This window comes from Amblyomma mixtum, chromosome 2 (genome assembly GCF_055824585.1).
Source record: "Amblyomma mixtum isolate Tamu chromosome 2, ASM5582458v1, whole genome shotgun sequence".
Classification (NCBI taxonomy): domain Eukaryota; kingdom Metazoa; phylum Arthropoda; class Arachnida; order Ixodida; family Ixodidae; genus Amblyomma; species Amblyomma mixtum.
This window is the reverse complement of record NC_143013.1, coordinates 144,715,688-144,739,670: the sequence shown is the minus strand read 5'-3', so window position 1 is coordinate 144,739,670 and position 23,983 is coordinate 144,715,688. Positions and strand designations below refer to the sequence as shown.

At 42.7% G+C, this 23,983-nt stretch overlaps 1 protein-coding gene and 1 pseudogene across 1 annotated transcript in view; one reads left to right on the top strand and one right to left on the bottom strand.

The window, feature by feature from the left end:
* The first annotated feature begins 1,993 nt into the window (after positions 1-1,993).
* LOC149361147 (uncharacterized) lies at positions 1,994-3,258 on the top strand (annotated as a pseudogene).
* A 5,708-nt stretch (positions 3,259-8,966) lies between these two features.
* LOC149361145 (uncharacterized) overlaps positions 8,967-23,983 on the bottom strand; it is a 157,956-nt gene continuing 142,939 nt past the window's right edge. The window contains exons 38-40 of the mRNA XM_089572591.1: positions 23,533-23,635; positions 15,080-15,154; positions 8,967-9,373 (exon numbers count right to left, since the gene is read on the bottom strand). Coding sequence (XP_089428717.1) covers positions 9,300-9,373; positions 15,080-15,154; positions 23,533-23,635 — 252 coding nt within the window. The 3' untranslated portion in view covers positions 8,967-9,299. The remainder of the gene's footprint in view (positions 9,374-15,079; positions 15,155-23,532; positions 23,636-23,983) is intronic.

Sequence of the window (23,983 nt, the reverse complement as noted above, 5' to 3'; positions counted from 1 at the left end):
CGGGTAGTCGTCGCTCCGCTTGGCCGGGAAGGCGGGGGGACGGAATACTGACCGAGCAAGAAAAGGAGCCGGTAAAAAATGACTAATGTCGTGTTTTTTTGGGGGGGGTGTTGGGTAAGGTTGTACCCGCGGCTGGTTTAGCTGCTGAAGCTGGAATTGGGGCTCTTCTGGCTCGTCTGTGTCTCGCCCACTATCTTACTGGCCGCTCGGCTTCACCTTGCCGACCTCCAATTTCCCCAATGCTCCGGCGACTGGAACCCCTTCCAGAGGAAAACTGAGTGCCGCAGTTCCGGGCGCAAGGACTGCGTCTTTTGCAAAATCGTTAAGTCCTCAGCTTCGCCCGGCTAACGTGATTCAGACGCATGTCGAATGCGTCTCTGCTCTCGCGCTTGTTGACAGGGGCGCTGCCGTGTCTGTGATTAGACTCCCTTCGCCGCAAAATCTGCAAGGTGATGACGCCACTCTCAGACTTCTCGCTCCGTAAGGCCAACTCGCAGTGCATCCACCCCATCGCAGCCTGTAGGTCCGCGTTTGTATCAACGACGCAGCCCATATCATCGAGTTTCTGTGCTGCGTGACTGCTCCTACGATGTCATCTTCGGCTGCGACTTTCTGTCGACCCACCGAGCAGTGATTTCTTGTGCCAGTGCTGAACTTTCTTCCGTGTGTGACCTTTCCTTGTGTGACCTGCCTGTGAACTCCGCAAAGTTTCTTTTAGCTGCAAACACCGACACATCTTCCTTTCTCATCCGCCCATCTAACATTCCACAGCCCCCAGGTACGCTTGCCTTCTCTTGGAATGCATTCTGTAAACATTAAGGACCAGCGATTATCTTGCCTTTGCATTACATGCTCTGCCCAAGCCCATTTCTTCCTCTTGATTTCAAGTAGAACATCAGTAACCCGCGTTTGCTCCCTCACCACTCTGCCTACTTCCGCTCTCTTAACGTTACACCTATGATTTCCTTTCTATGGCTCGCTGTATTGTTCTTACCTTAAGTTGAAGTTTTCGTTAGCCGCAACGTTTCTGCCCCATAGTCAGTGCCGGTAGTATACAGCTGCTTGGTACTTTTCTCTTGAAGGATACTGTCACACTGCCATTCATGATCTCAGAGAACCTATCATATGCGTCCGCCCCATTCTTATCTTTCTAGCTATTTCTCTCCCATGATCCGGATCAGCAGTCACTACCTACCCTAAGCAGACGTATTCGCTTACCACTTCCAGCACCTTGCGAGACTGTTGAATATTACTTTGTTTTTTTGTGGCTTAAGTTTTAGACCCACCGTTCCTCTCTACGTGAATACCCTCTTAATGAATATCCTTTACAATCATCTCCTTAGCAAAGACCTTATAGGCAACGGAAAGTAAGCCGACCAGTCATAATTTTTCAAGTGCTTGAAATCTGCTTTCTTATGAATTCAGATTATATTAGCGTTCTTCCAAGCTTCTGGTACACTCGATGTCAGTAGGCATTGCGTATACAGGGTGGCAAGTTTTTCTAGCATAATCTCTCCTCCGACATTCATCGCATCAGCTGTTAGATGATCCTCCCGTACTGCGCATGTTACATGGCGAATAAATAAAGTCACCCCTACCGCCATGCGCTGCATGCATTCAGCTAGTCCGCTGCTAGCGATAAAAATGGCACGGCTCGAGCATGAAATAATGCGCATGCGCAGTGCGATGTCTCCTCACCGGAAGTGCAGCGTGAGACGCGTGACGATGCAGTTTTATCCGCATGGATAGAGGAAATTTCAATCTAGCTGATTAACGAACTTGGTCCAAGAAGCAAGGAAACGATGATGAAAGCGTATGACGACAGTGATAACAAATAAGCAAATTCCGCACAGCTAGATACATAGTGAACTGAATTTGATTTGTAAAGGGAAAGGAGATAAGATGAATATAAAATCCTTCCGACCAATACGCGGTAACACCTGGTGGGCACGGGAACAGTGACATCGGCACACCTCCAATGCTTCGCTTCTTTACCGTGCAGGCCGTGCTGGCGCTCGCCATATCAACTTCGCCGGCTGCAGGCTCTGACTCGACGTTTTTCCCTGGTACGGTGGTTGCAAGATCTGGGCTTCGTCTCACCGACAACTTCGGCTTTCCACCCGGCCAGGCTTTCCTGCTCATCGAATCCCTCGTCTACACCCGTCCAGCGTCATCGACGATGGCATCACCACCCACACCGGATTTAAAGCGACAACACGCTGGCTTTCCCTTCAGTGGGCACGGGAACAGTGACATCGGCACACCTCCAATGCTTCGCTTCTTTACCGTGCAGGTTTGTACGCACTATTCTTTGCACGCTAGAGAAAGCGACGATCGCTGTTTACTTCTGTTCCCGTGCCCGCGGGTGTGCTTTGATGTTGCTTGTGAATGCTTTTCAATGATTTCTCTGCTTTTGCGCTCTGGCGACATTGAATCTAACCCGGGTCCTATGACTCGCTCCCTTGACATAGACAACCTGCCAGACAATCCGTCTGAACAAATGAAAGTTATGTTTAAGCTGCTTAAGGATGTACATTCTCGTACGCTGCAAAGCTCTAAAGATCAGGTCGAATTAGCAGCTGATATTAAAGACATTAGGAATAGTCAGAAGAACATTGAATCAAAGTTAGCTGGCATGCACAAGAGGCTTGATGAACTCGAGGAAAAGGGAAAGAAAATCGACGACATGGATCAGGAGCTCTCATCTTTAAAGAAATCTGTAGAAGACCAACGCACTCGAAATGATTTGCTGCAGTCTCGCCTTGATGAAGCCGAAGATAGATCGCGACGTGAAAATCTAATATTTAGGGGTATACCCGATGAGGAAGAGACTTGGGCAGACACTGAATCGAAACTCCTGGAAGCCTTGACTAAGATTGTCGAAGTATGCCCCTCCAGTTCAATTCAACGTGCACATCGCCTGGGCGTTTTTTCAGATGAGAAGTGTCGACCAATCATAGCCAAATTTTCGGACACTAAAATGAAAGACAAGATATTAACCCTTCGTAACCAATTTAAAACGGATAACATCACAATCAGTGAAGATTTCTCACCGGCTACGCGCCAGGCTCGGAAAAACTTTTTGAATTTGGTAATATTCACGCTGGCCCTCGCTCTTTTAAGATACGCTACAACAAACTGCATATCAATAAAAAATGCTTCATGTATAACCCTACCAAGGACACTGTTGAAGAAATCGTGGCACGTGGCGAATCGTCTAGATTGGATTCTGTGGCTGGATCTTCCGCTTCACCGTAGGGAATCGCGAGGGGTAGTGGACAGTTGCCATCGTCGATATCAGTTCTTTATACTAACGTCAGGAGCCTACTTAACAAGCATACTTCTTTATCTTCTGCCATAGACACATGCTCAGCTGACATTATAGCGCTAACCGAAACCTGGCTCCCAACGCATGTATCGGATTCCGAAATCTTCCAAAACGCTCATCGGTACTCGGTATATCTTTGCGATAGAATAGCCAAACGTGGCGGCGGTGCCTTACTTGCTATTTCTAAAGACATTCCATCTTCATGTATCCAAGTCTTCAGCTAATTAGAACTAATATTTGCGTCAATAGTGATAGGTCATCTTAAACTGATTATTGGCGTCTGCTACCGTTCTCCTTCTTATTCGTCTACATTCACTAACGAACTTCACGATGCTATAAATCTTGTTCGCGCACGATTTCCTTCATCACCACTTTTTCTACTTGGAGACTTTAATTTTCCAACTATTTCATGGACTGCTCAGCAGCCTTCTTTATCTTCCCCTTCGTATCAAGCTAAAGAATTCTTAGAACTATGCGCCATGTTTTCGCTAACTCAGTTAGTAACAAAAGCCACAAGGACAGTGAATAACGCTTCGAACACTCTTGATCTAATTCTAGCAACTAATCCAGAGTTAGCTACTGATATAACATATCTTCCAGGCATCAGTGATCACGTTCTGCTCAATTTTTGCATTAATATACCACGTCCAAAACCGAGCAAAATAAAAAAGATCATTCTAGATTACAAACGCGCCAACTTTGCCGCTATTAACAATGAACTGGGCATATTTGTTGATTACTTTATTGCTAACTCCGACTACTACTCTGTCGAAGAAAACTGGATATCATTCAAAACGAAGGTTCACGAACTAACTGATAAGTATATCCCTAAGCGCATCGTCACCTCTAATCCACAAGCACCTTGGCACAACTCTCACATCAAACGATTATCTAACAAAAAGAAACGTTTATACCGCCGCGCGAAGCTTTCACCATCTAACGCGCGATGGGCGAAGTACAAGTCTGCTTCCGACGCTTACGTCAACGCGATTAAACAAACAAAGAATACCTTTTTGTCTGCCACATTACCAACTATTTTGAAAACGAGTGTTAAGAAATTCTGGCGCGTTATACACCCTGAGAACGACCCATTAATTAGACTACAAGATGCCTCCGGTAACCTTATCCCCAGTGATCTTTGTGCTTCCGTGCTGAATAACACATTCGTTGAAAGCTTTTCCTCCATTTCAAGCGTTAATCTGCCTCACATACAGCACCACAGGTTCCCGACAATGTCACCTATAACTATCGATCCACCTGGCATAGCCAAATTAATTGAATCCCTGAAAAATGATTCTTCACCTGGTTCTGATGCGATTAGCGCTAAATTTCTAAAAAATACTTGTGCTTATAGTTCAGTTATACTAACCAAACTTTTTCAACAGTCACTCGACACAGCAAGCCTTCCTAACGACTGGAAAATTGGGAAGGTGGTTCCACTTCACAAGTCCGGTGGTAAGCACTCCCCTCAAAACTTTCGTCCCATTTCGCTCACTAGCACATGCTGCAAATTACTAGAACATATCATTTTCAAGCATGTCGTTACCTTTCTCGATGAGAATTCATTTTTCACACCTGCGCAACATGGTTTTCGTCAAACATACTCGTGTGAAACTCAATTACTTGCCTTCAGTGATAAGCTATACCGCATACTTGACAACTCATCCTGTGCTGACTGCATTTTTTTGGATTTTTCCAAAGCCTTTGACAAAGTATGTCATAAATTGCTGCTACATAAATTGAGCCATCTTAATCTCAATCCTAACGTCTTCGACTGGATTAAATCTTTCCTTCTTAACCGTTGGCAATTTGTGCATGCAAATAACACTAATTCACCGATTGCTAACGTGCTATCTGGTGTTCCACAGGGATCGGTCCTTGGACCACTCCTATTCTTAATCTATATTAATGACCTTCCTTCTGCCATATCTTCCAACATTCACCTTTTTGCTGACGATTGTGTAATATTTCGGGAAATAAATAACGTTAACGATACTGACACTCTCCAGTCAGACCTCAATTTGGTGTCAGACTGGTGCACTACATGGAATATGGAATTAAACATTAATAGATGTAAAGCTTTGCGTGTTTCCCGTGCACCTAACGCTCTTCCTTCATATTATCTTAACGGCACTCCTCTTGATTGGGTAAAAACATGCAAGTACCTAGGTATTCATATCACTCAAAATTTAACATGGTCTATTCATATTGGCTACGTTATTAATAACGCTAACCGCATGTTAGGGTACTTACGTCGCAATTTCTCAGCCGCTCCCTCATCTCTTAAGCTTATACTCTATAAAACACTTATACGTCCTAAACTAGAATACGCAGCATCAATATGGGACCCTACACATGATAACCTTGTATATTCCTTGGAACTAGTCCAAAATAATTCCGTTCGCTTCATTCTTTCAAATTACAACCGTACGGCAAGCATCACAGCCATGAAATCTAACGTGTCACTCCCACCGTTACAATCTCGCCGTAAAGTTGGTCGCCTAACACTATTTCACAAGCTATATCATCACGTTATACTTCACGACTATTTCATATCACCCCCAGAATACATTTCACGTCGCATCGATCACCGCCACAAGGTTGGCATCCCAACATGCCACACCAAATCTTCTTTTCACTCATATCTTCCTCGCACATCTGTGGAATGGAACCGCCTTCCCCCCGATATTGCAGCCATTGCAGATAACAAAACCTTTCACGACGCAATAGCTAACATTGTTTATTCTGAAAGAAGTTGATTCATGTGTAATATCTGTTTCTACTGTGTTATGTACATTGATTTTATGTCATTTACGCTTTGTGAATGTTGTTTGTTTTAATTTGGAGAAAATTTATTCTGTACTACCTGTTTTCACTGTATTGTATTCATTGTTCTTTATCCTAATTAACCCACTCCCCTCTGTAATGCCTATGGCCCTGAGGGTACAATAAATAAATAAATAAATAAAAATAAATATACAGGATAGCAGTACAGGTGGTGATATTAAAAATGCAGTCATTGGTAGAAAGTAACTGGATACTCGGAGAACTTCATAACGGGTTCAGAAGAGGCAGGCACTTAGATGATAGCCTGTCCGTACTTACCCAATGCATAAAAAATGGCGAAGGCGAAATACAGATCTCTATATTTACCCTTCCTGGACATAACCGGTGCATGCGACGATGTGAACAGGGAAGTCCTGTCGGACATATCGGTCAGAAGGTAACGGTGATTAGGTGATTGATTTTTGACAGGAAATATACCAAGACGACAAAGTTGAAATTACATGGGGAGCAATAAAAACTCCGACTAGTATGGAGGTTCGCCAAGGATTAAGGCAAGGTTTTCTTCTATCACCGCTGCCGCTCATGTTTTATACGATATATATGCGAAGAAAGCTATAAGGAAGAAATCTAGGTTATAATCTGTCGTACAGCCTAGGCAGAAAGGTAGTTGAGCAATGCATCCTTGGTTTAATGTATGCGGACGATATTGTACTGATAGCAGATAGCGAGCTAGATTTGCAAACTCTGGTTCATTGTTGGGGAGACAAAGGAAAGTCTCTATGATTCAGCTTCACCATCACAGGTGTGATGGTTTTCAAAGATACAACTGATCAGGTGCTTACATAAAAAGGCGGTGAAATACCCACAGTGGCCGAACATAAATATTTCGGGGCATGGGAAAACGAACGACAGATATATGCGCAAATGCACGAACAGTCTCTTATGGCAAATGGGCGAAGAGATGCTGGGATAATGAAACATAGGGCATTATGGAGGTGCAACAATAATGAAATGCTCGGTGGTTTTTGGAGAGAAATAATGCTGCCGAGGCTCTTTTCGGGAATGCAGTTCTGTGCTTAAGGGCAGAAGTTCAGTCGAGATTAGAAGGAAACCACAAAGCTGTTGAAAGATTAGCACAAGGTGCCCACAGCATCACCACAAACGAGGCAGTACCAGGGGATATGGGCTGGGCATCGTTCAAAGCACGGGAAGCTCAGAGTAAAATACAAGAAGAATGCCTCAGGAAATCGGACGACTACTAGCAGGCAGCTAAGGTATTTAAATACTTGCACAGAAAGAGCGTTGGCGAACAACGGCATTATGCATGTCGGACACGACGAAGGAGAAAAAGATCATTAAACGACAGGTAAAAAACGCGGAAAGGTAAAATTTAGATTAATGCAATGAAAAAGAACCATAGTGTAGAACTGTATCGATACTGGAAAAGGCAGATCAGGAGGATAACATTCTATGACAACTCAAGAGGCAGTGCTCTACTCTTTGAAGCTAGGTAACTGTCTTAGAACGCGCAGCTGCAAAAAGAAATTTGACAAAGATGGCGCATGTGGTGTGCGTGGTAAATCTGCAGAAACAATTGAACACCTCATACTCAAAACTTATGGTGTCCATTCGGATGTCGATGTAGGCACAGTTACATTTCTTGAGACCCTCGGGTTTGGAGATAACAATGATCATGGAAATAAATCTCTGGTGGAAGTTAGCAAAACGGGGTTGGAGGACTGGTGGCTTAAAAGCCGAGAGGTGACATATGCTTAGAATTGTATGAAAGCGTATTTAAAGAAAACGGCGTTTTATGATAACAATTTCCGACACAGTTAAACTAAAATAAAGAAGCAAAGCCGAGAATGGTGGCAAGTGGCACCGCCTAGTGTGAAAGTGGACGCTCCTATATTCCATCCATCCCTCCATCCAATAATCCATCCATCTATCCGTCCGTCCGTCCAACCATGCGTCCGCCCTCTTCATTTTTGCCGACAATACGTGCCACGACTTACTTTGCTTTACTTTGGTTCAATATAAAAGACGTTGATGATGCTATCCAGCATGGAGATGTTTAAGAGCGCATTTTGCTTTATTCAGCAGGTAGTTCACCGGGAGGACATTTTTTTTTCTCGCAGCCTATTTTTGGCCCCTTTTTATTGCCTCAATTTTTTTCAGATTTTTTTACCCAGCCTTGGAACGTAACCGCCAAATTTGCAGGCATGAAGAAACGTCTGTTCATTATGGTAGAATATCCGGTAGTAAAAAACGTGAGCAAGGTTTCAGTGTTCGTTCGCTTCGAGGAAAGAAAGAACTCAATAGAACAGCAGAATGAGAAAAGGATGTCATGTCCTGAGTTAGGGGAGAGGTGCAAGAGATGCAGCGTGCGATACAGCAGACGGCATGGAACAAAAAAGAGCGTTGGAAGGTGCATAGCTTGTGACAGCCCTTGCATTGCGTGCGGACACCTCATGTCTCAGGTAAGATTTGCAACTGAGCAGCGTAAGGGCCCCATAAAGGCCTCATGGCACCAACACTGAGCATAAAACTGGTGCGTGGCAGTCCTGGCAGCCCTGGATACGACAACCTGAAGTCACACAAGTTGAAGCATCACGTCTAGCTTAATGTAGTGTATATTGTGAAAAGAGGAATTAGTAGACAATTGAAATACTTTCATACTACAGTGACGCCTGTCCGCAATCGTATAATTTCTATAAAATTTGTAACTGCGGTCGCAAAAAGTACATCAAAACGAATCAATTTAAGTTATCTTCCGTGGCAAAGGAAGTCATCCAAAGGTGCGATGTCGAGGATTCGTGGGCACAGTAAAAAAAGAAAAGAAACAATTCAGTGAAGGTGAATCAGCACTCATAAACTTTATTTCGCCGAGCGACAACCGTGCGAACATTGCCTGCTATTTTTGATATAAATATGTGCTGTAATTTACTCATTCACCCTCTTTTCCTGGCCGTGTAGTAAAACGGACACCTCATTGAAGAAAAAAATTCCACACCGCAAATTGCGGTTCTTCCAGGGCTTAGTGTTTCGTCATGGTACCCGAATTAATAACGCATGTAAATGCAGTTTGTTGTGCCACAAATTTTTCTAATTTTTATTACTAAACGCTATACAAAAGTTGAACAAAGTTGAGCTCTGAGGTAGTCATCGACAGGGAGAATGTCGCTCACTCTTCTTCGAGCATCGGCGGCGAAATCTTCCTGATGACACCGGTGGTTCCATCCAGCTGTATGTAATCACCTAGAACAAGGACAGCGCGCATTGTTTAGCAAAGATGTACACTCAAAATTATTTTCTTCTCATTGGTTTCTTTTTCATGTGGGCAAAAGCGACTTCCTTGTCAACAGCTGGGGTTGTTTGCTAGTTGCAATGTACCCGACTGATTTGTATGCAGCATACCATATTCGATAAAATTCTAGTCCATTCTTTCGACTGAACGTATCGAAGGTGATATTGACCGCCGCTATGCAGAGGATGTTAAGCTTGATGCGTGTCCAAAAAAAAAGGAATGGAAGCATTTAACATTGATATATTCAAAGCCTGCTGCTGCCTACCGTAAAAATGTAAAATGGTCGCGAAATTTCTCAAGTAGCATTTTAAAGCTTTCATGCCAACTAACTGTCCTCATCAGCTTGGAGAATAAAATAATAAAGAAACAGGCTCTATGGCTTTCAAATACTTTTAAAACAAAGCAGGGGACTTAAGCTCTGCCTTCAGCATATGAAGCCATAGAGTAAAGATTTAGTTCCCGTATATGCAGAAAGTCATTCTGTACTTTACAATCACAGATCCTCAGGAGTCATCATACCTCTCCCGGTGAAGTGGCGCAACTTTTAAGCGATGACCCACTGCCCTGCGATGGCGGGTGCTCCCAGCGGATTGCCTTGGGCGGTCCAGGTTGGTTTTCCCGAACTACCAATCATTAACCGCCACCTGCCACTGGGGGCAGTTTGTTCAATAGCCGGTGGCCATGTTGCGATGACGGAGCAGGTAACGTGACGTAGATGGCCTACCTGCCTCCTAGGTGCGCTCTGGGGCCCACCTGCCCGAGCAATGCTCGGGATTTTCCTCTCAGAACGGTGACAACGTCGACGTAGCATTTTTTGCGTAACGAGGCCTTTAACGATATCGCGTTAAAAATGGTTAGGAGTTTAGCACTGCTAACCGCGATATATTAGGCTAAAGCGCAGTTTTTTGCAGGTGGACCCGACTGCCACGTACCTGAAAGCACGACGGAGGTGTCCACTGACCCAGGGAGCCAATTGGCAAGTCTTAAAACTTTTTTATCTTCAATGCCGATTTATCCAACGTACTCCGGTAGCCTATGTTGCAGTGCCGTGTTTCTGCAGGAATGTTGTCAGCGTCAACGCGTATTCCCCTAGTGCAGTGTTTTTGCCTCATTTTTGTGACGACAAAGCTTGCAGAGCACATCTTTCTGTCAATAACGCCACGTGACTCAGGCGCGAATATTACTTTTATAGCGTAATTTGTTGATTAAAAAGACGATGTCCGATACACAGCGCGAGAGGGTGTTGCACTTCAGTACGAGGCGTGATCTTCTATGAAACAAAATGAAGAGAAGCATTAACAGAAAACCTTTTATAACTTTTTATGATCTCCATTGTGACGCTCCTAGCTTGTACTTGGGGGAAATAGCTGGCGTCAAGTGCAAGCTTCAAGAGTTTGGTGACGACCGCTGCAAGGCAGCCCGTATTCGGTCTCGCGCCAATTGCACCTTGCACTCTGAGGAACCGACTGTTTGCCGCTTCCTCCCAAGCGTCGGATCCTGAGGCTCTGGCGCGCTTTTTCTGCGCTTCTATCAAAGGATGAGATCTTGACAATAAGTGGCTCTATAACTTTAGCATAACTATAAAATGGCATTCATAAGTTGCCACTTTCAAACACATCTGTGCATGATGGCCTTTCTGAATTTTACAAGGCCTTTAAACACTTCTTCACTTCTTTTCAGATTAAGATTGTCACCTTTAGTCTGAGCATCCAAGTTCTCCCTCAAACTTTTCCACGAATGTCCCATTCCATTGATAGCAAAGAGCACTTATAAAGGAAAATTGCAATATGTAGTGTGCTCTAGCCCCAATGCGCTATCTAATACGAACTATAATATTTTTGCGAAGATCCGCGCGAATCGGCTAAAATTTCAAATGTCGATTGTCATTCGACCTCATCAGACATGTGGTTTTGGGGGGGGGGGGGGCTGTTACATTCAAACCAACCTAAATATTGTCCGCACAGTGCAAAAGTTTAACAGCAACTCTAAGGAGCAACTGGCAATGCTTCAAATTGACCCTGCGAAGACCTTTGATTGTGTGCTGTACAATTTTCTGTTGACAACTTTAAAACACGGTAATGTTCTTTAGTTGTTTACGAAAGAATACATCTTTTCTAAATTAATTGCTCTACCCGTTTGATTGTGACTGGTTCTGTTTCACAACCTGTGTTCATCTTTTTGTCAATCAAACAGGCGTGTCCATTATTGCCACTTCTGTTCGCACTCTACTTAGAGCCGCTATGTATCAGCATTGGGCAGAGCAGTGCCATTCGATGTTTCCCTTTTTTAGATTGTCAGCTCAAAGTACTAGCTTAAACCGATGATCTGGAGTTTTCAGAGCAGACAAGCCTAGCGTGGATAAAGCTATTCTCTTAACGAAGAAATTGACAGAGTTTCGGGTGCACAGATGAACGGTCCCCAGAGTAGCGAACTCTGGTTTGGATTGTGGGGATCTACACCAGCTGAATATGCTGGCACGGCATGGCCGTGTGTGCCACTCATGTACCCTGGCGTACCATTAAGCACGTACTGGCGCAGTGAGAGCTATCGGAAAGATAGCGTATTGGCTGTCTAGTGATATGTTCAGAGATTTGACCGACATGGTCTGTTAATATTCGGCAGGGCTACCACCTTTAACTTCCTTCTAGCAACAAAAATTTATTACATTTTGCAGATTAGTTGGTGTAATAGGATTTCCATTCTTCACTTTCTAGAGTTTTTCAACTTTTGTTTGCGGTTCTTGCATGGAACTCATGCGACGTCATCATCTTTTTCGGCTTTTCAGTGCGGGTGGTCTAGGCTTAGTCCAACTTTTTGTGCGGAAAACTGCTCCCGCTACATGTTTTTCTTTTTTTTTAATGATACTTGCAGCATTTCAGCGCAACTGGGTTAGCGCCCCGTTACGCTGAAAATACAGTGTCGGCGTTGTGAGCAGTAAGTAGGGTGGCTCAGGGAGCCACCCTCGGATAAGCAACTTAGGGGGTGGGGCAAGCTAGGGTCATGTGACCTTCTGGGGTCTTCCTACAGATTCACGCACTTTCCCTCCTTCTGGCCACCAGCGAGCACGTCTGAAGCTCTTGGTACGCTGGATAAAGCATGTTCGTTTTCCTCTTTCTTATTTATTAATCCTTTTGGGCCCATGTGCCCTAAAACTACATTTGTACAGCCGTCATTTGTGATTTTTTTCTTCTTCTATTTGGTTTTTCTGAAATTTAATTTTGGGCATTGGTACCTTTTAGTTCGGTTCTTTTATTTCGGTTATTTCGGTTTATTCTGGTCCTCGGTTCCGTGCTGGCTTCCGCTGGCATTTATTTTAAAGATTTTTAAAAGTTTTTCTTCACAGCTTTACAATAACGGTGTCTTCACAACCTACCCCACCAGATTGTGAGCAAAGTAACCACTCTGGCAGGTGACAGGTAAATCAATGGTTGATCGCGAGAGGTTGCTCGGGAAGAGAAACTTGGGTCGCACAAGACCCACCGGAGGCAGAACCTTCCATCGCAGGGCAGTGGCGCATCCCTTGACCGCAGCACCATTGCCCAAGGATTGGTTTGAGGACTCAAAAGGACATATTACTGTAAAGTTTAGATTGGTCAATTCCGCATATATATGCATTAACCGACTACCGCTATCGCCTCATATGCAAAGACGGAGCTAAATAGACCCCTCTAATTTTTTCGGAGACGAATTTAGTTAATGTCCGCACTGTTTCCGTCCTTAAAGTTCTCTGACCGTACTTCTTTATGAGGGTTTATGCATTAGTTACATTTTGCTGCGCGTTGTCTGGCAGTCTGTTTTTCAACAGAGTTCTTTTTTTTTCATAGCCTCGAAACGCTTGTACGGAGACAAGGTTTTTCCTCCTTCAATTTACCTCTCATTGTACCTTGGATTGCAAGGAGATGACGTCTTTAGACGGGAGCGAATAACGTTATTTTTTTCGTGCACTAAGACATATTTCTACAAGTTAAATACGAAAACATTGCTCGTGAACACCTGGCTTCAGAGGCGGATGTGTACTGCCACCTCTGTGATGTTACTGAAGCAATGTATGTTGTAGGGACGCAATTCTGTTGTTGGATATCTTGTAAAAGAGCTTGAAAAAGCAAATTTATTCGAGTTATCATGCGATACGATAGTTCTCCGATGTTAATTAACATCTTAAAACGTTTTTTTTTTATTTCACTACAAAGCTTGCGGAAAACAAGAATGACCCACCGGTACTGTGAATCAGTTGTTTCGACCAGATCTCATTTTGCCAAATGATTCCTCATCTGGGGGAAGTGTGTGAACAGACCGACTCTAAACCGGATTGGCACTCCCTCTTCGTCATGTGCTCAACGTTACCTCCCTTCTTGTGTTCTGATATTCTATCTTTTTGAGTTTCTTTAGTGGCCTTTCCTTGAACTGTAAGTAGTTCATGCAAATAGAACAACAATTCAGTGATATGAACACCACGTTTAAAAATAATTGCAGGAATAGAAAAGTCCTCTCGCACAGCGGACAGCGACGAAGATCTGTTTGCGCCGCCGCGGGTTCGAATCTCAGTCGCGGATATTTTATTGATTTATGTTTATACCTTTACTTGACTTGACTCAAACTCACAAACATCGCAATATCTTGCTCGGTTTTTAACCATCGGAATAGTGCTTTCGCGCTAACACTGGAGTAGCCGTAGTGTCTTACAAAAATTGCTACAATAGCGTTTTGGCAGAAACAAAATTCTAGAACGTTTTAACTCCAAAATATAAGACACTGTGGAATTTAAAGCCCAAATAAAGTATGAAAAAGAAATATCTGCCAAAATTGACAGAAAAGTGATCCAATAAAACAGTTAAAAAAAAGCGAGGAGAGGATGTGGCTATACCTTCCCTTTCTACGTCACTCAGAATTCGCGGTAGACTGTGTTAAAGTGTTCGCATTCTCTGGATTAATATCCCCACCAGCGTAACTATTTCCGCAGCAGGAAAAAGGCCTCTCGTTTATTTTCTTCAATTAACTGTCTGTGCCAGCTGCGGCCATCTGTTTCCAACAGACTTCCTAACCTCATCCGCTCCCCCAAGTGTTTGCGGCCCCCCGCTACACTTACCTTTTCTTGGTATCCAGTCTGTTACCGTTTATGACCATCGGTAAGCAGGGCATATAAAGCCTTCGCAATCCATGCCCTGGCCAAACCCATTTGTTCTTGATTTCGACTGGGATGTTATTAACCCGCATTTGTTCCCTGACCCAGTCCGCCCCCTTCCTGTCTGTACACGTTACATCTATGATATTGCTTTCTCTAGCTGGCTGCAGTGCTCTCAACTTCAGCTGAAGCCTTTTTGTCAGCCGCCCAGCTTTCGTCCAATAAGTAACTACTAGGAAGACCATGAACATCATGACAACATCATGACAAGATCATGATCATGTGACATCATGAACGTTATCCAGCTTGCCCAACTTTCGGCTTTGCTAAATACTAGGAAGACACAAGTATGCCTGAAGTCGGCCTCTCTACTTGGCATCCACTCTCAAGGTGCAATACCATGAGGGTACGCTATCAGCCCCACCGCCCCGTATGCTGTTCTGCTAGGCAGTGGCATTGATTTGAGTGCTGCGAATACAAAGAAGAGCGGTGAGTAAACACGAAGGAGCCCTCAAAACCGCGTCAGGATACGTACCAGTGGCCAGCATCGAGGTGATCCCTTCGATCCCAACCACGCATGGGAGGCCGTACTCACGTGCGACGACAGCGCCTGCGGCGGAGAGAAAAATCCCTCGGGTTTCACTCACGCGCAGTGAAAGCGACGATAGAAAAACGGGAAAGAGAATATTGAAATGAAGGAAAAATGTGACGCCTGCAGATATGAAACCACGTTATAGATGCAGTTCTAACTGAACCTCTTGCAAGTGATTCATGAGATCACAGGGATGTTTCCGGTGGCACCCACTGGCAGGCGCAAGAACTCCAGAATTAATCTAAGGCTAGCGTACAGAAAAAAAATCCATTCAAGCGCCCCAGGTACAGGCCCTCAAGTTAGATGCAGGCTCACACAGGCTAACGTTAAATATTATATTCACTGTGCTTTCACTTATCACATCTACTTTTCATATGAGCATTACACTCAACGCTGTTCATTGCTAATTGAAGATACTGTCTGTGTCAGAGAAAAAACTGTTTTTGCACTTTGACGCATTTTAATAACGTTGTGTAGAGATTAACTGCTGAAGCCACAATTTTCTGCGATGCGCTGTTTTGTTTCAACAGACCTTGATCTGCAATTCGCAGGCCTTAGACCGACTTATTTCTTCAAATAAGTCTGCGCTCGCTATGACACAATGCGCTGACACTCCACTCTGCCCATTGGAAATAAAAGAAAAAATGTGAGGCTTCACGGTAATATGCGTGACGTCACCGCGATGGGCGAAAGCAGTGAGCTTGCGGCGGCTCACTGTCCGGTTCTTTCGTTATTGCTGTTATAATTTCTTTTTGATACCAGTGAAGCGCTCACTGACTCTTAGTATTATAAGCAGCGTGAAGTTTGGCTGTGGGTCAAATAGTTAGTACTCCTATTGCGCACATCTGCAATGTTATAATGGAAAAGGGAGTTTTCCCAGCCAAAATGAAACTTGCTCGTGTGACGGCTATACATAAGGGAGGCTTTTTCGATGACGTTAACAATTACAGGCCGATCTCTGTGCTTTCGGTATTTTCCAAAATAGCTGAGCATATTACAAAACAAAAGGCTTGTTGGATTTCTATCCTCGCAAAATATTATCGTAAGGCAACAGTTTGGCTTCCAGAAAAACAAATCGCCAGAAACAGCACTACTTGGAATAAAAGATGAAATTCTGCACAATATAGAAAACAAGGCACTAACTCTTGGTATATTCCTCGATTTTAGAAAAGCGTTCGACAGTGTAGAACATGATATACTATTAAAAAAGCTTCAGCATTACGGTGTCAGGGGTATAGCTGGGACTCTCCTCATGAGTTATTTAACTTCACGTGCCTCCAAATGCCTCAGTTCTACAAATACAGACTAAGCCTGGAAGTTTACCGCCAATACCGGTAGGATAAATCTTCCCTTGAAAGAAAATACCAGGAAATCAATGGTGTACGTTCAGAGATAAACACTCTGTTGTATGGTGTACCACAAGGGTCCATCCTCGGGCCAGTCTTATTTCTCATCTATATTAATGATATTGTAAATATATCGGGTGCCTCGAATTTGGTTTTATATTCGGACGACACCAATGTGTTCTTTTCGGATAGGGATTCAGATGCGCTGTCCAGGGAGGCAAACAGTTGGATGTTGGGCTTAACCTCAAGGCGGGGAAGTAACCGGCTCGCATTAAACATAAACAAAACAAAGTACGTACTCTTTCGCTCCAAAGGTACGGAAATGCATACAATTCCATGTTTAAAATTTAATGGCCTGGACATACAAGTCTTCAACTACCAGATTCCTAGGTGTCACATTCCACGAAAATCTCTTATGGAATGCTCACATCCGCACACTTAGAACTGATCTCTGTCGTGCCTTAGGCATCTTAAACAGACTGAGGTGTTACCTGCCAGCTTCTATCAAACGACTGGTGTACTACTCTCTTATACATTCACGTTTTAGCTATTGCTCTCTTGAGTGGTAAACTGCGACGAAAACAAATTTGGATTCCCTACTATCAGTACAAAAAGAGCAATACGTGCTATCGGTAACTTAGATAGATAGATAGATCTTTATTTAGACAACAAGGTCTCGGATGCAGGGGCAAAAGGCAGATGCACTCTGCCTGACGGGGCCCAAGCACCCGACACAATGCTCAGGACAAGCGGCAAAAGAAGCAAGAGCTTCATACACTCTCATTACAAAAAACAACACATAATTATACAAGGTAAAAGTAGGAGGAAGGTGCATACTTTGCAATGACATAATTAAAGTAAATATTTACAAGGCACATCACAACAAGAAAAACACGAGAATTCACAGAGTTGACGGAAAAACAGGGACATCAAGAATTTTAATCATTCGGGCGAGAAAGGAGGTAAGCTTTAGCATTTCTATTGAATGACTTTTGGGAAACAGATTTCTGAATAATTTCTATGGCCTGTGTATGTTTATTTAGAAGACTGGGAATTAAATATGAAAGCATTTCGGTTCCATAGTTAGTCCTTACGAATGGTACTCTGTAACTGACGTGCCTTAATTTATAAGGCGCGTCACTACTAGAGTTTAATTGAACATATTTAGTGGGATGATGTTTGAAATCGTTAAACACATAAGAAAGCAGTTTCAACTCAAATAATTCATTGACTTTTAGAATATAATGCTTAGAGAAGTACAAACCTGTATGATCATTGTATGCAAGGTTTTCAACATATCGTATTGCTTTTTTCTGTAATGTTATCAGCCTCGTGAGGTTAGTTTTCGTTGTAGATCCCCAAACAAGTAAACAATAATGAAGATGTGATTGAATTAGGGTATAATATAACTGCAACTTCAGCCATTTCGGAACAAGGTCTCGAAGTTTATATAATACACATAATGACCTTGATATGCTGGCATGAATCTTATTAATATGCAGTGTCCAACTCAAGTGTTCTTCAAAGATTATGCCTAAAAATTTGTAATAAGAAACACGCTCAATTACGCTATTTTTGAATGTAAGATTAATATCACATGTTATCAGGCTTGTTACGTGCCTTAAATACAATAAGCTTTGTTTTATTAACATTTAACTCTAGTTTATTTATATTCAACCATAAAGACAATTCTTGTAACCATGCATTTGCCTCAGCCTGAATATTACTAAGATGCATGCCAGAAAAAAATACACTGGTATCATCTGCATATAAAATTATTGTGGGAGTTCGAGGGATGGCTATTATATCGTTGATATAAAGAATGAAAAATACTGGACCCAAAATAGACCCTTGTGGGACACCGTATATTAACTGACCAGGTTGTGATTGATGACCATTCAAACATGTATACTGAACGCGACCGGAAAGATAAGTACGGATCAGATTTAAGGCAACTCCTCGAATGCCATAAAACGGTAGCTTATAAAATAAAATATCATGTTTAACTGAATCAAATGCCTTCCTGAAATCTAAAAAAAGTCCAACTGTAAATTGTTTATCATCCATATTAGAAAATATTTTTTCCTTTATACTAAGCAATGCCATTTCTGTTGACTTCTTCTCACGAAATCCGAACTGTTCGTTAACAAAAATTTGTCTGTCGTCAAAGAACTTACACAGTCTGATTTTGATCAAATATTCCAGCAGTTTAGAAAACAAAGGGAGTACAGATATAGGTCTGTAGTTGTTTATATTGTCATAAGGGCCACCTTTGTGTAAAACAACCACTCTGGCAATTTTCATACCATCTGGAAAATTACCTTGAACTAACGCGTTGTTACATATATGCTGCAAGGGCAAGCTAATTAGATCGGCAACAGCAATAATAGGCTCGGCCTTAATTTCATCTGCGCCTGCCGCAGTGGATTTCTCTAGGCTTCTAAGAAATGTGAATACTTCATGTTCGCTGCAAGGATTCAAGAATATGGAACTACCAATTGGAGAGGCAATATACTGAGCAATTTCATGATTTCTATCCTGCTTCTGAGATGATCCGCCAGAGGATAGGAAATGAGCATTAAACTTGTCTGCCAAAGCAGCGCCACTGTATTCAACACCATTGAATGTTAATGTGCTGGGAATATGGGTTGTCGCCCTTCCCATGAGGTCGCTCAAACAATCCCATATTTTCTTAGGGCAATTGGAGACTGCTGAAAATTTATTCTGATAATACTGTTTCTTAGCTTTTTTAATATCAGAGCCTAACTTATTTCTAAGTTTTTTGTATTCCTTAAGTATGACTGGATCTTTTGATTGGATGAATTTGTCAAAAAGCCTGTCACGGGTTTGAATTCGTCGATATAACTCTCTCGTAACCCACGGCTTTCGAGACTTTTTGTGAGTTTTTCCCACTGTCAAAGGAAATGCGGTATCATATTTGCTTTTTACTAACTGAAGAAAGATATTGTACGCTATACTAGGATTAAACTCATTGTAAACTTCGCTCCAGGCAGTGCTTTCCATCATGGATCTAAACCTAGCTAAGTTTTCTTGATTGAAACTGCGATATACTATCTGGGGAGTTGGTACTTGCTTCCTTTTTTTTATCGCCCGAGGAAAAAAACAGAATATAGGCAGATGGTCGCTCAAATCAAATGTAAGCACACCTGATAGCACTCTTGATAACTCATGATTTGTAACACATAAATCTAATAATGAGTCCCTCTCTAAGGTTATTCTTGTTGGTGACTGAATAACATTGGTGCAGAGAAATGCATCAATGGTTTCACAAAAAAGACGTCGCGGGGAGCTGTTTGTCAAAAGATCAATGTTAAAGTCTCCAACCAAAACAACAGGGATATTTACGATACAAGCATATTCAAGAAGATCACGCACAAACTTGATAAATTCGGCACTTTCACTAGATGGGGGACGATAAATGCAAGCGATCAGTGTTCCATGACATTTTATAGCAACCGATTCGTAGTGGGTATCGACAAGAGAAAAATCTGATAAAACTTCATAGTCAAGGTTTTCTTTAACATACAATGCGACGCCACCTCCTCTACGGTTTTCTCTGAACACGCCTTCAAACTTGTAGCCACGAAAGAAGATAACATCATTTTGATTTGTGAACCATGTTTCGGTGTACGCTAGTATATCAAATCTGTGATTCAGGGAATCCAGAGCTGATTGCATTTCAAAGTGCTTATTTTTAGACTTCTAATATTCACATGAAAGACTGACATCCTGTCATTTTCGTGAACAAGACAACTGCGCACCGCAGAGTTAAAAGATAAAGCATTGTAGTAAAGAGGCTTCGTTTGTGATGCCATCAAAGAAAAATAATGAAAAAAACTGATCAGTAAGGCGAAGTAGAGGCGGTGCCTGCTCAGATGATATTTTCCAGGTCAGCAACACACGCGATCCGTATTGCCGTTTCACCCTGGCACTTGCGCACAAAAAGCTTTCCATTACTGTGCCAAGCATATTCGTACTGCTTTTCTGTGGCCCTTGTCCTCATCATCCACATGAGCTTTTTGTTCTGAGCGGTCCTCTAGTTCTGCGCCCTACTATAAATTGTACGGAATACTCCAAATGCCTCAGTTCTACAAATACAGACTAAGCCTGGAAGTTTGCCGCCAATACCGGTTGGATAAATCTACCTTTGAAAGTATATAATAACAGGAAAAAAGAAGTGTGTACGATTTAAGGAAGAGCATCATAGTCAAGCCCGGAGCTCGAACAAACTATGGACATCAAAGATTAAGCTGTCAGATAGCAGATTTATTAAACAGCTATCCCGTCATTCGTGACCTATTAACCGAAAATCTTACATTAAACAGATTTAAGAAAACACTGAAGGGATTATTCTTAAAGGAAGAGTAGTGTGTCATGTTTTCATGTTTTTCTTCTTGTTTTCAATTTTATATTTCATGTGCTTGAAGTTCGATAGTTTACATGTATTTTATGTTTGGAAGTGTTTTGTTAACATGTATTGCTAGTAGAAGTTGCTGCACTTATTCTTGTACTCCGTTCCTGTACATATTCCTGCACTGTAAAAAAATATAATAAGGGGGTGGGGGGATACAGTTTCATCTAAGACATTTCTCTGTATGTATATTCTGCTGTAAACTCTGCATGAGTGTCAAACCGCTGCTTGCCACAGGGTGGCGTGACCTCGTCAGGCACTTTTCCGCCATTTGTCACGTCCCCCAAGACAATAGTTTTGTATTAATATCTTCAATAAAAATGATTGAATGATAAAAAAAAATTGGAAACACTATATAGGTATTTAGGGCTCCCAACATGGCTTTACACAAGTGTGTTATTTACAGACAAGAAAGGATTACACGTGCCGTTGTGGAAGCCTTCAATATTGACAAGCAAAGCAAGGACTTATCGGGCCGTATACAACCCCGCTGGGTAAATCGGTGCCTCTTGTTAGGAATGCGTAAAATAATACGCCCGCTGGATATGTTTCGCGGTTCGCGGTATATAAATAGTAATGTATGAATACGCTTCTTTAGCAGTTCAGGTGTCGTCTTTCACAAAACGCAGTTCCGCACTTTACGCTGGTTCTGATCAGACCATCTGTGTTCATATTTACTCTTTTGTTTGGCCACCCCTCATGTAATGTCCCCTTTGGACCCTCGAGGAAACAATAAATAAAAAAAAATACAAAGTACTGACCACACGTCAACTTCGAAGTTTACTGAAAGTTTTTAATACAAATTAATTTGTAAAAATGCACTCAGCGATGAAGCTGTAGGCTCTCTAAACATGATTAGAGGGCTGTTTGTCTCCAGGTCGGTCCAGCAGGTCATCTCAGATCAATACGTTATTTTTCTATGCATTTAAAATAGCGGCCTCGACTCAAGCTTCCTTGCGCCAGGCCTTTCCCGCATGAGAATATGCATTCCAAAAAAAGAGAAACAGCTCTGTCTCGGTGTCCAGTGCGCGCCTCGTTGTTGAGCTATCTGGTGCGACCGCTCTTGTGCATGCCGTTGAAACTAACAAATGTGGCTGTCACCATGTTCACAGTCTCCATTTGCCACACTACTAATTTCGAGATTGCCGTTCAAAGTGTCATATAGTTTCATTTTTGCTTTCTTCTGCACTATAAATATTGCAACAATTTTACCGCTCCTTTCTGTTCTGCCTGCGGACCTTGAAAGTGTGTATCATGGACAAATAAATATATGAATAACAGGATTTTGCAGCTGACATGTCCAGCAAAATGTCCCCTCTGCTTTGGATCATTAATGTTCTATCCCGTACCAGCGCTCTGCTTTCCCATATAGTACAACGGTTTATTTTCCTTCAAAATTCACTGCTTGGTTCAACAATATTTTTTGATCAGTCATCTGTAGTTCATTGCATTTCTTGGCATACGGCAGCTCTCAAGCACACGTGGCACGCCTGTAATCAGCACGACTAAATAGGCACGCTTAAATACATTATTCTGCAGCTTCGAATTTACTCCTGTGTACGCAGTAGGGATGTTGCATTTCGGAAAGAAAAAAAAAGCGCAGAACACATGGACAGAGTAAACGAAACCACAAACCTCCCTCTAACTCCCAGCCGCTGAGTAACTGATGATTTACACCTCTGTCTGAGTGCAGCTGGAGCGTTGCGGTCGGTAAGCATTTGTAACTTATTATTGTTAAAGCTTTGGAGTCATCTAGTTAGCGCCAGTTGGCCGTGCTGTTTTTTTTTGCAAAATTACTTCGCTTCCCGCTTCCAGCAACAACCGTAAGATGTGTGTTATTTCATATTTCCGAACAGATATTGCAAACGTGAATGGTGTAGTTTATGCCTGACAAGAGAGCGCAACATCAAATCTTTTACCAGTCTTCATAACGATTACGCCGATTTCAAGGTCACACTAACATTGAAGGCAAGTTCTCGTCAACGTCCATCACCGGCTTCCTGGTATCGCTTGTGTCACTCCCACAAGGGCGAAATTTTACTTCTCTGTCAGGGGAACGCGGTATTTCTCTGTAATGGCGTATTAGCCAACGCAGCTGGCTAGGCTGCCTGCGTCATAGAAGATTCATCATGCATCTATACCTGTAAGATTCGCCCTGGTGGGGAGAATAAGCGTATCGCCATAGCAAAAGAAGCTGTCGTCTATTTCAGTTGCAAGACAGCGTTCCTCCTGTGTACACACGTGAGCAGTATTGAAACCTTTTGCACAAAATTCCAAATTTTGTTATTTCTCCACTTAATTTCATAATGACTTTTGCATGTAATAAGCCTTCAGAAAAACTAGCAAGAAAAAAGAAAATGCAGTGCTTGTCACAGATTACCCAGGAGTAATCAATAAATGAATCATTCACTTTGTTCTCTCTCATATTGCTGACGGCTGTACGTCTTCTTCGTCCAACTTGCCGGTTCGCGCTGCCTTTTGTTTTCTTCGACGGCTGCCGCACGGGATCCTTATGGGCTTACAAGCCAGGCGTACAAGCCACGAAATTTTGTTGCTATGGATTGGCGCTGAGCGTCTCAATATCTGCTTCGTCGCGAATGCAATAGAAGGAAGCTCACCATGGGATAGCGGACCGCCAATTTCTGTCACCACACCAGCCAGGAGAGGAAAATAGGGCGTCCAGCCGGTGTCGGTGGCCGTGGTGATGAGTATTTCGCCTTTCTGCACGCGCACACACACAAAAAAATAAGATTCAGCCTTCTGCAAACGCACACTGCTTTCAAAGCGATCTTTTTATTAACTGCAAGATGCGAAACGCACACATACCCCGACCGAACAGAGTAATCGTAAAAAGGCCTACGACGAGTTCGTGGTATCCTTGTGAGGGGTTCTTACTTTTGCGACAGCGATATCATGCAGGGAAGCAGACAGCGCTGTGCTGCTTCAGTGTCAGTTTTGGTATAAAAGATTATAGCGCCTCAAAACATCTGAAACACAATTTATTGCTTGTTAGTATTCTTAGCAACTGTGCATGCTGTAAACATCCGATTTTCCTTTTGCCTGGAAGGC